The 17,523-nt window shown below is 35.2% G+C and overlaps 1 protein-coding gene across 5 annotated transcripts in view; it reads left to right on the top strand.

Annotated features, from left to right (window-relative positions):
* LOC129002319 (broad-complex core protein-like) overlaps positions 1-17,523 on the top strand; it is a 91,124-nt gene that overhangs the window by 50,643 nt on the left and 22,958 nt on the right. For 4 of the 5 annotated variants that reach the window (XM_054430028.1, XM_054430026.1, XM_054430030.1 and 1 more), the window contains exons 1-5: positions 5,100-5,614; positions 12,114-12,304; positions 12,861-13,046; positions 13,831-13,980; positions 15,818-16,268. In XM_054430028.1, the coding sequence (XP_054286003.1) occupies positions 12,119-12,304; positions 12,861-13,046; positions 13,831-13,980; positions 15,818-16,268 (973 nt within the window). In that variant the 5' untranslated portion in view covers positions 5,100-5,614; positions 12,114-12,118. Of the gene's footprint in view, positions 1-5,099; positions 5,615-12,113; positions 12,305-12,860; positions 13,047-13,830; positions 13,981-15,817; positions 16,269-17,523 lie in introns of those variants that run through there. The other variant, XM_054430027.1, reaches the window with a different exon arrangement.

The raw sequence follows: 17,523 nt of genomic DNA, 5'->3' as shown, positions 1-17,523 counted from the left end.
AGACGAATGTTGTAAAAACGTTTAAATCAAATGTCTTGGTCTGTCTCAACACAGGAGTTCCGCAAGGGTCAATCTCGGTCCAGTGTTGTTTCTTTTTATATTAATGATTTTCCAGAATAAATGCAAGACGGTGAGCTATTGATGTCCGCAGATGTGAGACACCTTACCTATAGATTTTAGGTAAGGTTACGAAAATATCGTAAGACTCGTTATACTTATGACTATGAATAAAACAAGACAGCCATTTACAAATATTGATTGTCAATTTGGAATATTATAAGAATCTAGTTGAATTGAAAGAGTGTGCTGATAATAAATTAACGATTTCCATCGAAAACACTTAAAAAAAAACTTATCAAAACTTTTATGACACACTATTGTAAGCTACAGCTCCTTTTTTTATGTTATAATATTCTATAAAAGTGTCAAAAATAAGGGGGGAATGTCAACAGTGCACGAGTGGCTCATTAAACTATGTTTTTTTAATGAAAAAAATTCTTATGCTGGTCCATAAAATATGGGATCTAGGTACTTTAGTATGGAAAATTCAATAATGCTGCGTTATAAATAAGAAGAGCAAGAGCTGAAGACGTAATTTTTAATCAAGTTTGTTATATTTAAAGTGCGCCGTGACAATTATATTTTTACTTCTGGCTATCGTGCCAACTTTAAAATTATTTTAAACAAACAAAATTACCCTTTTACAGACCATTGCTTTTCGTCTGGATTTGTGACCAAAGATTAAAACGTATTTACCTTAAAAAATATAGAGCAACATTTAAAGTAGCGTAGAATATGACACGTACAAATTATAAAATAGGATGGGAATCCTCAAATAAGTATTTCAAAGTAAATGAACACCATGCTTTGTAAAGTTTTTGCATATAAAAATTTATTAAATGGAAAATCGAGCACCCCGTTAACAAAACTAACTTAATAGCATTTAAATCTTTGGGTTTATAGTTATAGTTAGTTAAAGTAGCGTAGAATATGACACGTACAAATTATAAAATAGGATGGAAATCCTCAAATAAGTATTTCAAAGTAAATGAACACCATGCTTTGTAAAGTTTTTGAAAATATAAAAATGTATTAAATGGAAAATCGAACACCCCGTTAACAAAACTAACTGAATAGCATTTAAATCTTTGGGTTTATAGTTACTCCCCGGGAGAGACAGGTTTCTATTATTTGTCAACAGTTCATCAACTATTGATGATTATATTTTCCCATAGGTTGGAGTATAGGTATATGTTTTTTAAGTGGTGATAAAAACATTAAAATACCAGCGGTACAAATCCACAGAAGATCCTGTTGATTAGATTTCAAATGCTGAAGAAGTAGGAATTAAGTGTAGAATTATTACAACAGTACAAGTTAGACAAATAATTCATTTAACCTTTGGACAATGGTAATGCGTAAAAAATAATACCGGAGTAAAAACTACTTTTAACTGCGATACCGGAAGATTGTATGTTGGAAAATGTTCTTTCTTTATGTATCAAATTTTCGGTTATTTCAAAATGGAAATGGTAACTTTTTGTAAACCACAGAATTTTAAATCCCTCACATGGTGGAAAAACAGTAATGAAAAAATGTAAGGTAATTTCATGGTACAGTAGCACATCTATTATGACACATATTCTAATGTTCATTTGTTATTTTCAAGTAAGCCCCAATATATTACTGATCCACAGTTCAAACTTACTTTACTTCAGTATTCAATACAATATTTTAACTATATACAAGTATGTATGTTGCACGTTCATTAGGCCTACTATACGAGTAGCACTAGTGGTGTTTTAACTTCGCATCACGATAAAAAAAACTTTACAGGTCCAGAACCTAAAATAAGTAATTTGTATTTCATGTTCGTTATGTGATGGCCACACCTAGCAGTGTCTTCATAAAAATAAATACATATCAGTATTTATGTATATTTATGTATATAACATATCAGTCGATATTGATATTTTCAAAAACATTTATTTGATAACTAAGATCATCATGTTATGTACTACGACAGGGAGACAATCAATATTAGATGAATATGATTAGATTAGATGGATGAATTAGATTAGATTAGATAAAATTTACTGTTACGCCAACAATAAAGAGCGTGTTATCAAAGTGAAGAAGAATGAAGGGCGGGCTTTGAAATTAAATAATAGTTTAGTATTAATTTATAATACAGGTTGCTTATAAAATAATGGGGCAGAACTAAACAGTTTGTATTTTCTATTTGCCTTGTCCAACACAGCTGTTAATGCCAACAATGGGAAGAGCATGATTATACGTTTACTTTTATTTGGTTGTATTGTATAGTCTTGGCAGCTTGATTAACTGTGGCTGACTTGTTTATTAAATGGCTACTATAACGTGACAAAAGGCGTGTATTCATTGTAAAACTTTTTTACCTTAGTTGAGATGTTTTATAAAGTAAAGATACAAAGTAATTACACGAACAAGTTTTATTTGAATTTTGGATAAAAACTACAATTTGATAATTTTATTGATTCTGCACATATATTTATTATTACACATATATTTTTCTGTCACAATCATCGGGTGGATATAATTTAGAAACACGCCGGGATTTACATAGGATATCCCTAAAACATGATTGCTTAAACAAGGTGTGTCTAGGTGGGCACCAAGCTTTTATGACTCAAAGCCATTCGAACTATTAGAACTATCGAACTAATAGAGCCAGACCCAACGAGCAAACTCAGACTCAAAACATGCATTTTATTGTTTTGAAGTAGCAGTAGTCATTCAATAAGGAATTATCAAAGACAAAACCAAACTATACCAAACAAATATTTCAATGGTTGGCATTAACTGCTGTGTTACACAATTATTTTTGAACCTCCTGTATATTAGAACTATTAGGCAATTATACGTAGACTATAGTAATCAATTACTTATTTGCTTTATGCATGTGAAGTGTCGTAGCAGCCACCTTTACTCTGTAAAAGCATGGTAAAAATAAGTTTGTAATGTATTTTATGCATTTTTTAAATTTACTTGTTCATTAGCAATAATTGTCCATAAAAACATTAATTACTTTGAAAAAAAAAACTGTTTGTAAAATGTCATCCTTCTACAAAAACATCGATTGACATGCTGCCATTATCTCACATGTTTGTTCGGTTTTGACGAGTTGCAGTATGTTTCTTTTCAAGCTTTGTATGAACCGTGAGCCTGAGGACAACTTGACTGAGTTAGCTTCGAAAATAATTAGTCGGGTTTATGCGAGAAAATCCTATGTACAATGCACCTGTGTATGTGTGATGAGTGTGCGAGCGCACGTGTGAGTATGTGTGTGAGTATGAAGGGTTGAGTGGGGGTGGGGGGTGAAGTATCTTAGATCATAGGGGCGGTGTCATAAGGTCGGAGGTTATGTCACCTGCCGCTTTTACATCTTTAAATTTTACTCCTGAAAATATCCAAATGTTGGAGGGGATTAGTACATTTAATTAAAACAAGTTTTACAAGATTTCTAAAAACCATGCACTTAATCACTAAACTAAAACTGCGATTTTAAGTAGGCTACGTTTTTTTTAAGCTAAATAGTAGATTATGAGTGTGGTTGATCATAGTGTAGCACTGTTAAAACATTTCAGTTCAACAGGTATATTCACTATACAATCAATGGTATAAACCAAGAACTCATAAATAGCCCATCCCAGCCGTAACAACACCTGCAGACTTTTTGAATTTTAATTTGCTTTTTTGAGTTGTTATTTTAACTAAACCAAATCATCATATTATAATATAAAGCTTACAAAAAGGAGTTTATAGATTCACGCCTAATGTAATGACAGAAGCTTGATGGGGTGAGAAGTTACGTAGGACTACTTAAGATGAACACAAAACTAGTTCTGTGTCTTAAAAATTTTTAAAAAGTTAAATTAAGTTTGATAAAAAGTTACCAAATTGTATGAAGACATATTAATACAAAACTATGATTGATCCATATATTTATAATTGATCCATACTTATAATTTTCAAAAATTTACCATTAATATGGAATTTGAATTTGGACAAAGTCTAGAGATTTCTAAGGTTTTGGAGTTGTTTTATTTTTTTGTATGCGACGAAACTTCTCCACACATAAATGGCACAACAGAAACAGTGTGTAACGAAACTATTAACAGTGTTTATGCTTCTGGGATTCTTAAACGAATAAGTACCTTGGCCCCGGATGGTGTTATCACTATCACTACGGCAATAGCTACAACTAACTATCCTCCCATTACCCAATAAGCAAACGTATTAGTTTGAAACCCCAACGCTATCTATTTTAGAATATCAAAATCCTCCACGTTGTTTTGCCAGTTAACGATAACTAGAAAGATCAAAAGACTATTTTGAGATGCACATGCAACAAAAATCCTGCTACGAGTTTGCCAAAAATTGTTTCGGGGTGACACGTGTATAGTAGTTAAGGTGTTATATTTCACCGGTCAAAGGGTAAACTTGGTTGGGTTTCTTCAAAGGAAAGTTTGAAGGAGGGAATTACGGAAAATGAAGCAGACGTCTTGATCAGAGAATGAGAGTGAGACAGAGAGAGTGGGTTAGAGGTTGGGGAGAGGGTGAGAGAGAGAGAGAGAGTAATTAGCGACCGGAAGTTGTGAGGTGACGTCATCATTCGGGCTGATCGAGTCACCAGTGGATGAACAGGACGCGGGACGAGTCAAGATGAAACGTAATCATGGCTGCGTTTTTTCGTTTCATACTTTCATATCAATAGTATTGATTCGGGCCGTCGTAAATTACATTGAGCGGGGTGGAGGCGGTGGAAGGGGCGGTGCACGCGCTGGGGTTGCCGGGATAAAACTTGAATAACATTGTTCACTATTTACAGTAGTGTGTTAAAACGAATTAAATTTTTTACCGGCACATGCGCAGATGAAAAGTGCGTGGGGGCGACGACGAATTTAATGATTTTTTCTCTCTCCACCCCTTTGCACGCGCGGGAGGGGGTAGTGCGAATCGAGGGAGGGAATCGCTCTCATTAAAGTGTACGAATATGCGATTTCACTCCCCGCGTTAGTTTATAGCTAGTGATCTCTCGACGCGGGGCAGTGCCTCATGTAGCGTCTCCGTACCGGAATTCCTTCTAAACTCTTTTCCAAATTGAAGTTTTAGGCCGTACACACTCGTCTTTCGTTCGATAAATTACAAACGTTTCGGTGCATTTTACACGTTCTAGATATTTTTTCTCCAGTTTCACTTTCTTCCGCCATTTTTACTTTCCTCGTAACTCAATAATACCGGTTCACATTTTTCTCTCTGCTATAGGCTAAAGTATATACAACCCTTCAGTACACCACTTGCTATACACGCGTTAACATTCAAGAATTTTACCGATCACGACTTAAATCTCGACAAAACAACGTCTAAACGTTCAGCGTCCCAGTGTCGCGTTTGAATTTCGCGGTTCTCATTGACATCAATTTCTCTGGTGCGTAGAAAATTCGGCGCATGTCGCTAGACTCCGTCAGGCGTCTATAATGGCCAAGAAAGAAAATGCTGTGATCTTAAGTTAGGATTTTTATAATTACTTTTACATATTTGGACCCCGGCTATTGACCACATACTACATAAGGTAAGTTCTTCATCTGTTATCAATAGGTTGAGTTTCTTATCGCTTGAATCCGGTTTAAAAAGACAAAAGAATGAATGACAACTCAACATAGCCTATACGCCTAGACCGTCATTTGATTCATTGTAGATGTTGTACCGTACTCTCTCTTTCGTCTTGTTCGTTTTATCATATCGATCCATGTTGTCATTAGAGAATAACAATCAATGTTTGCCTAGTAATGTTTACAAACGTCAAATTTGAAACTAGACGATTTGTTATCAAATGGGAAACCGGAAATAGAGCTAGATAACAATCCTAGACCACTGATAAAATCAAGTAATCATAGAATGCGTCCTGTTTACTGTCAGGTTTTAAACGTGCAATGTGAAATATACTTTTAATACTCATCTTTACTTAATATAATTAATTATTAAAAATATATTTTATTAAAAATAATTTAAGCCTACATACTCTAAATATACTTTGTGTTTTTACCAAGTTCGCCGATTATGCCTATTGATTTACATATATTAAAAATGCAGGAAAATAAGTTTGTGTAGTTTATTAATGAGTTAACCACAGTAAAATTTGAAATGGGAAAGCACATTGTATTTTTATAGTCGATGTCATGACAAGTAGTTGCAATCATAACCATATAATTACATATTTTTTTTTATACTTGAAAGAAAACTTAACTTACATTTTGTAGGCTACCTCATATTTAACTTAAGTACTAACTTTACCTTTGTTCAGGTCAGACCTTAAATAGAAAATCTAAATTAGGCTAGAGTAATTTGATTAAAGTATTAAATTTCACCACGATTATTTAGCCTAATTATTTTAAGTTTTAAATTGTTGCAGAATATTAAAATACAACTTTAAAACTATTCAAATGACAACATTTTTAAATGGAAAATTTTATCCACCAACAAAATAAAAAACAAAGTAGGCCTACACTTGACCTATTAAATTTATTTTAATTTCTAAAACATTAGAGGGGAATCTGTTGAGGTTGGTTTTCGATACCTTGTTGATAACTAAAGGAATAGGCTTTTAATATAAAAATAACAGTTTTGATTATTGTTTATAAAGTGTAAGATTAATATTTATAAAAGAAAAAAGGAACGATATGCCTATATATTGTAGTATAAATCAAAAGTGTGTGCTTCCTCTTCGAAAACTCTGGCAGAGTATCGATTTGTGTTTATTCGTCCTTCCCTTCACATTTGATACTGTACTAATTTTAAGCTAATTAAATTAATATTCAGACGTATTCTACTTTGTCTAATATCTTAAGTCTTGGCTTTAAGTTAAGATGAACAGCCTTGTTAGACCTAGTTCTTAAATTAAAGCACATTAGTTGGTTAGTATAGGTCTGGAGAGGTTAGTTTAGGTTAGTCCAGTAAATGAAGTAGGCTACCTATTTTCTGTAAATTATCTGTCTTTATAGATTATCCCAGCCTTGAAATACAAACATCTATCAATATTAGACTATACTTTCATTGGAAACAACCACAACAATGACTAAAAGTAACCTTATTACTTTGTCGAACCTTTGTAACGCCCACCACAGTTAGGCTCAAAAGGTTATGATGTCCTTCCGTTTAAGTAGGCTACTGTACTGTAAATTCTTGTTTATTTTAATAAGCACTTTCAGTAAGCTCTCAGTTTATTATACTTGTCGTTATTTCGTAAAAAGCTCATTTCTTTGTTGCGGAATGGGTAAAATTATTTTATTTTAACCACGCCACAGACTCAGGCGAGCTCAGTTTTTTGTTAGAATCATTAATACATCAATTACGAATGATAGCTGACTTTAATATATCACTTTTACTTTACTTTAATATCATTTTGACAGTTTTCTCTATGAAAACCGCAATAGTTCCTCTCGTGTTGATACACACAACGCTCTCTAAAAGTCTGAATCTAGCAGAAAGTTGATATTAGGTCACCAATACTTTGCCTTGATGTGAAGTAGCACTTGATTTACCGGTATGGGGATCACCCAAAGTGTTACATGTTTAAGTAAAGTGCATACAAACAGGAGCAGTCAATAATACCCAAATCTCCTGTGCAGTATGTCACAGAAAATTTCTGCTGCCATTGGCGTCGTACCGGGGGAGCATAATGAGGCACATGCGCCCCAACTTAAAATTATTAATTTTTTAGCAAACCAACGGTAAAAATCCATCTAATAATAAATTTTTGTTACTTTCTTAAGGTGTTATACTCATAAGCTATGGTAGTTACCAAGTGTTATGGGGGTATTCCAGACCCCCAAGTGTACTGGTTGTGCCCCCCAAATCTATAGTTGACACGACGCCTTTGTCTGCTGCAACACATTTAAATCAGTCCTCAATACCGATACTTGATTACAGAAAATTTATAGGTAGGAAAAACTGAGATTCCATCTAGAGAGCTGTGGCAAGGCTTATAAAATATTAGCTCGGACTTCTGATAGGTGCACTGTATAATGGGTGAAAAATCATTTAGGTACCTATTGGCAGTAATCAGGATGATTAACTTAATTGTAACGATGAGCCTATCTCACCTGCCCTAAATATTGTGATGCAAATAACTTTTTACCTCTAACCTCATCTGGTCAATTGTTGATACTTTCAGCCCTTAACATACAATCTATGATAAGAAGAAGTACTAATAAAGCAATTACACAGTTATTTAAATTTTGAGAAAATACGGTGAATAAAACCATTAGGCCTATAATTCAAAATAGGTACGGTACGGTACTGGAATGGAAACCTTTCTCCCCCAAATTGATATTCAAAACCTCTCCAACTTAAATCCTGAGGTTATATGTGCTTAGATTAATTCAAACTATTATTGTCAATGTCCAAAAAATGTTGAGTCACTTTTTCATCCTATAGTGTGTGAAGCAAAGTGAAAAGTAAAGTAAGTGAGATTACTATAAAAAAGGATATGGACCATACTCCTTGACAAATTATTTCAGCGACCAGTTCTGTTAGAACTTAAAATGCCAAAAATAAAAGATATATTATGCATGTAAAATATAAATATTGTTTTTTTTTTTTTAAATAAGCAATCTTAACTCTTGTTTACTGATGACATAATTTTTGTTTGGAGGGATGCAAGATCCATACATTACTCTTTTTAATTGTAGTAGGTAAATAGATGGGATGGTGAAGGATACCAATTCAACCATGACAGAAATCTTTTTTTAATGACTAGGACCATCCCTCTAATGTTTGCCACAGTTTAGTTTGTAATTTTCATCTATATATCTAAATATGAACATTGGGTTGATTTTGTTAGCAACCATTGGATCACTCTCCTTAAAAACATGTTTCAGTGAAACAAACAAAATGAAATATCAAATCTTTAAAATACCCAACATAGAAAATACTCTACAATATCAAACACATTGTTAAATTAATTGCCCAGAGAAGATCAGATAAGATTGTTTTCTTGTTGAATCATAGACAATTTGAGCTTCAAACTCTTTATCCAATGTTTTAATCAAATATTTAACAGCTAAGATTGTATTAAACACAAATCTTGGATTAATGTATTCAGAGAAGTTAAATTAGTGAATTGGATAAGTGTATAAATGGATTAAAAACTTCTCATCATACATTTCAAAATCTTTTTTGAGGATCATGCTGATTTCTCCATGCTCCAAAAAGCATTCACAAACTTATAAAAGTTATTAGCTCTGTTTTTAGCACTCCAAGTACACGTCTCATTGTGTAGTAAAATCTTCAAAATTTTGATATGTATTTTTGCTTCCCAAAGCTTGGGTGATTTCATGACTAATACACCTTCCTCCCTTTTTTTGGGGTAAATTTTGCAATGTGCACTGTTACTCTCCAACACTGGACACTGGACAGTAAGCAATAGTCTAAAGACACTGTTCTACATTAGTTGAAAATTGTAAAGTTAATAAAATCAAAAGAAATTAACAGAATACATTGACACACAAATACATATATTCTATCATCACAAATTAAACTTGGTTTGTTTTAACTCATTATTTGCATTACAGTTTGGTGTTAGGTAATGAATTAGTTTTTACATTTTGCAGTTAAATCCTATAAATCTGTACTTCTGAATTCATTCCAGCTTTACATAGTATTCGATAAGAATGAAGTCCAAATTTACAAAGTTTTAAGAGTTTGTTATCGCAGACCATGAATTGTACAGTCAGTCAATGTGTACACTTTGAGATAGTGAATCCCTCAAAATTTACAACTTGTGTTAACCAAGCATTTTACCTATTCTGCTAAAAAAGCTGATAAAAGCTGATTTTAATGGCTACATGAAGGATTGCATCCGGTCGCTAAGATGATTTCTTTGTATCGTGATTTGTCACCCATCACATTTGCACATCGCCGCTATATATTGTGAAAGTGAACCCATCTACTCGCCATTCCACATTTGCCAAATTCCTGTTTTGCCACAACTTGTGGGTGACCTTTTGAAACTTGTAGATTGGCTCGTGGGACAAAGCGAATATTCGGCGAAATCGTGCTGCAACAGTCCTGAGCCTGAGAACATCTTTTGAAATTGGATTTTTAATTTTATGTTTTTAATTCCAAAACATTTTGGTTTTGTGGATCACTCATTTTCAAATGGAATATCTATAGTTCAAGCCAAATTTATCCAATTTTCAGAGCATTTCTGTTTAGAATGCACTTAAATATGTGTAAGAAACCCCTCATGAAATAGATGAGGTTTCTGTTCTGTATCTGTTTAATCTGAGTGAATGAAGAATTTACCAAATCAATCGTTCTGTATTATACCGTAGATCATGAACTAGGCCAAAGTTGATGCACTTGAATTTAGTATGTTTTCTATTTTCATAAGTAGCTGGGTGACTGATTGCTGCAGTAGATTGGAAGACCTATATTAGTTTCCTCTGCGTCCTCAAACCTATTACAAAGCACAGGTAAAGCAATATATATAATAGTATTTTCTCGACAGTAGGATGTAAGAAGAAAGATGCAACCATAGCAGTAAAGCAACAGATATCTTGCACAGCTGACCTGTGTATGTCCTAAAAAACAAAATTTTATTTCCTCTCGATTCAATTTCCTTAACATGCCTAATGCTTTTTATATCTTCGTAGACTTATATTGTATGGCACAAAAGTTACTCATGGATTTGCAGAGTACAGCGGTCCACTCCACTTACTCAATGAATGAGAGCAGTTTTTCTTGCTTTTGGTTGGAGAAACAATGATGGAGTGAACCACACTAAGGCCCATTCTACACGAGCGTGAAAACCGTGATGGAATTTCCGTGTGGAGGCACCGAATATTTGTGCAAACTACACGTGGTGGGATCAGAGTTGAGTGGCGCGTGTGCGAGAAACCTGTTGGGCCATTCTTCACTAGGCGGTTCAGACGCGGGATGGACTTGGTGGAGCTCGGTTGTATAGCTGGGATTATCCAACTCCAGCCATTCGAACTGCTTAGGAAAGAAGAGGCGATTGTGGACATATCCAACACTTTATCGAACAGCCTAACCAGACGGACATTCCATGCCATGTTTTGTGACCACTTGAGGTATAACTGGAAAAGTTTTTCCAGATGTACAGAATTTCTGTCAAGACGTTCCATGAACATGCCAATTTCGTTCCAAGTTTTTGCCTTATATAGCGATCAGAATACTCCTTGCTCTTCACATTATAGTGCAGGCCGAGCCTCTATCTCGCGAAAAAACTGCTCGAACATTGCATCGCACCATAGAACTCAAAAGCAACTGGAACTGGACAATAGATGTCGAGGATTGAAATGCCGCGCCCGGTGATACCGCTACAGGTAGAATGGCTGACGGGATTCCTAACGCGGGATTGACACCGACAACGACGTCAACGCTGTGCTCCCGCCTACTAACACGTCCATCAGCATTGTGAATCCCGCTCGTACCTCTTTCTCAGACGAACAAAATGAGTCTTCGCATGATGCTTCAAGTCTTATGGTTAGATTTATGCAAATTGTAGTAGGACACAGAATTTCTAGGAACTGCGAAAGGAGGGCGGTATTCCCGGCCTGCCTGTATCGCCGAGCCCCCAACAATAGCGTTTTTTTGACAAGCAGGCTTAGGATGGGTCCACTCTACCTGCAGACATGGGACTTCAATTTTGATTCCTACTATAGTTTACTTGTTTATGGATATACGTTGGTAAAATTTGGCAAATTTATTTATTTCATCCAATGCTATTGACATATGGTCAAAAAACACATTTTACCTTCCCAGTAGCAGCAAACCTAAGCACTTGTTAAATGTAATGTTATTTAAATTGGGAATAAGTCTTACCGTACTTATTGAAATATTTTAGTAAAAATGTAATCAGACAAGTTGAAATTTGCATAGTCTGCAGGTTTGCTGCGGCGGGGGTATTTTTGTTATTTTCCAGCTTTGGCTGGATTTGTGTGCTAACCTATCTTGTTTTACTTAACAGTCCCCAAACTAACATATGTTTACAATGAGTAAAAACGTACTTCAAACAAAGAATTCCGCTAAATATTTGTCTGTTTCAGGGGCCATGGGGGACTTGCAGCACTTCTGTTTGAGATGGAACAACTACCAGTCCAGCATCACTTCAGCTTTTGAGAACCTACGAGATGACGAAGACTTTGTGGATGTCACGTTAGCTTGCGACGGCAAGAGTCTCAAGGCTCACAGAGTAGTTCTGTCTGCCTGCAGTCCTTACTTCCGAGAACTGCTAAAGGTGCGTAAAGATTGAATCTTCGGGATGTTACTAGCCTAAATGTCTTGGACTTTGGTGTAAGAGAAACATGTTTGATTCATGGCATATCCACAAAGTTTTGAGGGACCACCTTCCCTTTATAGCATTAGAGTTCCGTTATTTAAAGTTTAACGAGTGCCAACTGAGAATTTACAGTTTAATAAAATGTTGACAGGCTCAAAGAGAGCAAAGCCGGCCTTGGGCACTTGCACAAGGTGTGGATGCATAGGGTCTTGCAAATACGGGGGTGAAACACGATATTGTTGGGGATAAACTCTTTTTATGTGTAATGGGCATTGCTTTGAATGTTTGCAGTGGTCCCGCACCACCTAAGACCCACTCTGATAGAGAGAAATGGTTAAAAACTTTATTTGTTTGAGCAATAGATTTCTATAATTTTGTTTGCCAAAAAAACTAGTTTTATTGTCAATAAAATATTAAATTGTTCACTTCAAAGAGCAATAGGCTTACGTCCTCTTAAACTTATTTAACTACTATCACTTACATTATAGCTAAAGCTTAAGCCTGTATTTTACAGAGTACACCATGCAAACACCCAGTTATTGTGTTACAAGATGTAATATTCGAAGATTTACACGCTCTCGTAGAGTTCATCTACCACGGTGAAGTGAATGTACATCAGAAAGCCCTGCCTTCGTTCCTCAAAACAGCAGAAGTTCTGCGAGTTAGCGGCCTTACTCAACAGTCTGAATCCAAGGAAGAGGTAATGGAAGTAGATAAGAAAAATAATAACTGATAGAAACATTCTTTGTTAGTTGCCATTGTAAAGTATTGTAACCTGCTGCAAAACTGGAGTCAAATTTAGACAAATACCACACTTACTTAGGATTTTGGGATTTACTAGTACTGTTACTATGCTTCACTTGTCTAAGGCACTGCCTCACCGTCCAGGGCACCGTAAATCAAGAATTGCAATTTTTGTCTGGATTGTACCTCATGAAGAATTCGCCAGTCTGTGGCGAAGCTCGATGGTAGAGGCCTACCAAAACATAACATAAAACGGATTGGGAGAAAATTAATAGCTTGATTTCATTGTGGTTCACAACTCAAATCAGATATTTTACTACTGGTTACCCAACCTTACTGTGTGTGTGTCCACAAAAAGTTTTGTTTAATGATTTGGATTTTCAGCATTATAAGAATTGAGAAATACATGATAAAATAACATAATTAAATCTTAGATCTAATTAAATCTAAGAGGGTTGGTTAAAATAAAAAAAAGTTAAATTAGATAAAGTGTGTTTGATTAAGTGCATACCCCATTGTGTAGGGTAGCCATGTTATGGTATCCGCTATATATCTGAAGGCGGCAGGTTCAAGACTGGATGGATTCAGTACCCTTCCACTTTAAATAGTACTGAGACCAGAGTTTGAACCGCTACAGCCTTAAAAAAATGGTAAAATGCTAGTAGTATGTAAGACATAAACACAAACACTACTTAGTGAATTTTTCTTACATGTCATCATGTTTTATTTTGTTACCTTAGGCTGGAGAAAAAGGAAAAGAAGGTTTAGAGGAGAAGGAGAACTGGCTGGCGTACAGACGCACCCCAACCACCAGCGCCCCTACCACCAATCACCCGCAGTTCAGGCATCGTGAGCGCAGACCTTCCAACTCAGAAAATACAGACACTCAGGTATTTGAAGAGCTCACAGCTTGAATAAGAATGGTTCTAATTCAAATTATGTTACCTCTAAGCCATTAGGAAATAATTAAATTATTATTGCCTAATAATAACGAACAAATATGACCATCAAAATAAGGGAGAGCTGTCTGATAGTCAGGCCCGGTGAACCCGGACCCATTGGTGCAAGAGGTTTTCGGTTTGTTGGGCGCGCAAGGATGTGAAAAATTGACCTGCAAGGAAGGGGAAAGGGTGCAAAATTATCCCCTGGGCACGTAGCCTAACTTGTGCAAACTACGGGCCTGCTGATAGTACTAAATAATCTAACATTTTGTGGAAACATAATCAATTATCCTCTCACCTTATTATGAAGTCATTATAAAGTTTGGGAAAATGTAGTGATAAACAAGTAAACATTCTAATAAAAATATGTTACCAGAAAAAAAATTTCATTTGAAAATGCTGGAGAGACAGTTGTGTTTTTTTTAAAGTCCAACACTAAACGTGACTGGGCTTAGAAATGAGGGGACATATACGCAAATCACACAGTTTAATAGGGTTCAAAACTAGTTTCCAGTCAAAAGTGAGTAGAGTCATAATGTCTAGTGCCAATAGCCATTTAACCTTTTACTTATATTTATTATGTTAATAATCTTACTAATTTTCAATACATTTGTTAATAGATCTATACACAATTACCACGAGGTAGGTGATTTACCACCAATCAGTTCACAATCAGTTCACAATAATTGTCAAAGAGTAGCCTATTTAAAATAATACATTTTCATAAACTGTTTTGTCTCTTGTTAAATCTGACTGTGGTGAAATATTCTACTAAAGGAAAAACTGTTAATTACAATTAACATTTAAACCATTTAAAGAAAGTTTGTCAGCATCACTGCATCTTTGAAAATGAACTCTAGAAATAAATTAAACACAGGTGGGGGGGGGGGGGCAAATTTCTAAAGGAAATAACCTTTTTGTTACCAATCGTCAATCTGTCTGATCATAAGCTTTAAAAAAACACATCAAAGCGTAAACATTTTTTTTATCAATTATCAATTATTTAAGATGGGGACGCCACTATGTGCGTATTTTAACCCAAATATGAGTGAAGGATGAGTGTAGGATGAGTGGCGCGATCTTGTAGTCTTGTTAGTGACTAAGGTCGACATGTTCCTTAGACACAGCTGTTAATTAATAGCCCATACAGCTAATGGCAACTAAGGGACCTACAGTTTATAGTGGAATCCGAACCACATTTTTTCCTCGTAATTTACGAATTGGTCTAATTATCAGGATAGTACTGCGGATAGTTGTAAGTACTCACTAGTGCGGACGTTAATCCACACCAGGGAGCATCACATCCACAGTGCATCCCTATAAATATCCACAATTCGTGACCTCCTAGTAGCTGGATTACAGGACGACGCCACCCGTCCCAGTCTAAATTGATTAAGTAGGAATGTTACATAGAAAACCCTTGTTGTATTAAGTATAAAAATAAATCTGACATGTTTAAGGCAATATTTTAGTAAAATCCAATCAGAATTCACTTAGTCTGCAGGTTTGCTGCGATGTGGGTAGTTACATTCTGTGCGATGTGAAATTACATTCTGTGATCAAAACAAAAATCAGTAACAGTACCGGTAACTTATCTAACTAACATGAAATGTTCACTAATATTTTGCTACGATTTACATGGTAAAGCTCTGTTTTAAAAACATCTACAAGCTACCCAACTGTCAGTCAATATATTAAAAGATTGATTTTTGACACGCAAAACTATTTACTGTACTTTAAAATATTTCATTATTTATATTAAATTTTAAAACAATGTCGCTTTTAGGAGAGCAATTCAGTTCCATCAAAGAAAATAAGGACAGAGTCCAATTCAGCTCACGAGCAAAATCAGCAGGCACAAAACAACCACCAAGACAAGGACGACTCTGAACCTCCGGTAGACTTCTCAAAAGTAAAGAAACAAGATGCAGAGAGCAGCAGTCCAGGGCCTGGGAGGGAGAGGGAGAGGGAGCGAGAAAGAGAACGAGAAGGGAGAGATGAGAACCACTCCCATGCTCCCGTCAAGTCAGAGCCTGTGGAAATGGGAGGAGGGGGAGAACCTGAGGACAGCAACGAGTCAGCTGTCATCAGCGAGCCGCAGATTGTAACTACAGAACATGATGACAGCATTCCTAGCGGACCACACCAGAACTACTTCGACAGCAAACTATTCGCAGTCGCCGGGGCTTCCTTCAACTTCAGTATGGCAGCAGCCCTAGCGGCTGACTCTTTAGCAGGTTTGTACCTTGCAATCTGTCATATATATCCATGTGTTAAAGTAAAGTCGTTAAACTTTTGCTTTGAAACAGTGCGCACCAACATAAAATCCCTATATGCACTTTCTTTAGGTGATTTGTAGGACAAGCTACAAATAAATATAAGTATAGTAGTAATAAATTCTAAGACAGAAACGTAAAACAAAAGTATTATTATTTTGAGTTGATATTAAAAATCTATATAGGTACATTTATTTCCTAACATAAATCGTTATACAGTATGTCGGTTCAAATAGTTTCAACATTTGGCTCTTCTAGACTTGCATTTTTAGAGTCTTTTTTCGAAATTCGTTCTCTTCTTTGAGGTGTAGACATTCTTCTGTACTTTGCATGCTTTGAAAACACAAAGTAACCAGTGTTTTGATTGTTTTCATCTTGAATATTTGTACTTGAACTGTTTGTAGGTGAAACCGTGTTTGTATCATTTGTATCAAGTACAGAAATACTATCTTTGTCACTAATTTGTTTCATCGATATATCTCTCATTTGGGTCATGTTTTCCAAGATTCCAGCTTGTGGATTTTCAGCATCTTCATTGTGAAATCGACTGCTGGAATTAAATCCTTGAAAATAAGAATTATTGTTTGCATTTTGTACTTTCATCGACTTTGTAGTTGTCACTTTTGAAAGAATACTTGTAGTTTTTCCCATACTTTTTACTGCCTTTGTAAATTCCAATTTATTGAGGTCAGCAGTTGCTATTTTTACATTTCTCTTCCTTGTTTCCTTCTCATTATCCTTTTTCTCTGAAATGTTCAACGATTTAGAATTAACTGGTGTTTTTGGGTACAAATGTGTTGTTTCTTGAGTGTTATCAGAAGTATTTTCAACTTTAAGATTTTTTACTTGTTTTAAGTTCATCTTTTTACTTCTACGACTATTTTCGGTATATTCAGACTTGCGTACTACGTTGGATCTATCAAATTCATCAACTCCAGTTGTAGTCTTGATATCCAATCTTACATTTTTCCCAATATTTTTAGAGTTATTTATATTTATGCTGTTTGCAAATTTCTTTAAACCGTACTGGTCACTTTGATCTTTTAATGACAAGCTTCCGACTTGAGAAGAAAGATTCCCTAATCTTATAGTTGATCGTCCTTTGTCGATTATTTTAGTTGAATCTTCAAGCTGACTTGCTCCACGCTGATTGGCCACGTTTAATTTTGCCTGTTGCGAAACATTAGTTATCTTCTTGCTTCTAACACTTTTTGGC

The sequence above is a fragment of the Macrosteles quadrilineatus genome, unplaced genomic scaffold (assembly GCF_028750875.1).
Source record: "Macrosteles quadrilineatus isolate MER2022 unplaced genomic scaffold, UCM_ALF_1.0 Scaffold_9__3_contigs__length_116548681, whole genome shotgun sequence".
Lineage (NCBI taxonomy): Eukaryota > Metazoa > Arthropoda > Insecta > Hemiptera > Cicadellidae > Macrosteles > Macrosteles quadrilineatus.
The sequence above is the reverse complement of the archived record's forward strand: the minus strand, read 5'-3'. Positions and strand labels throughout refer to the sequence as shown.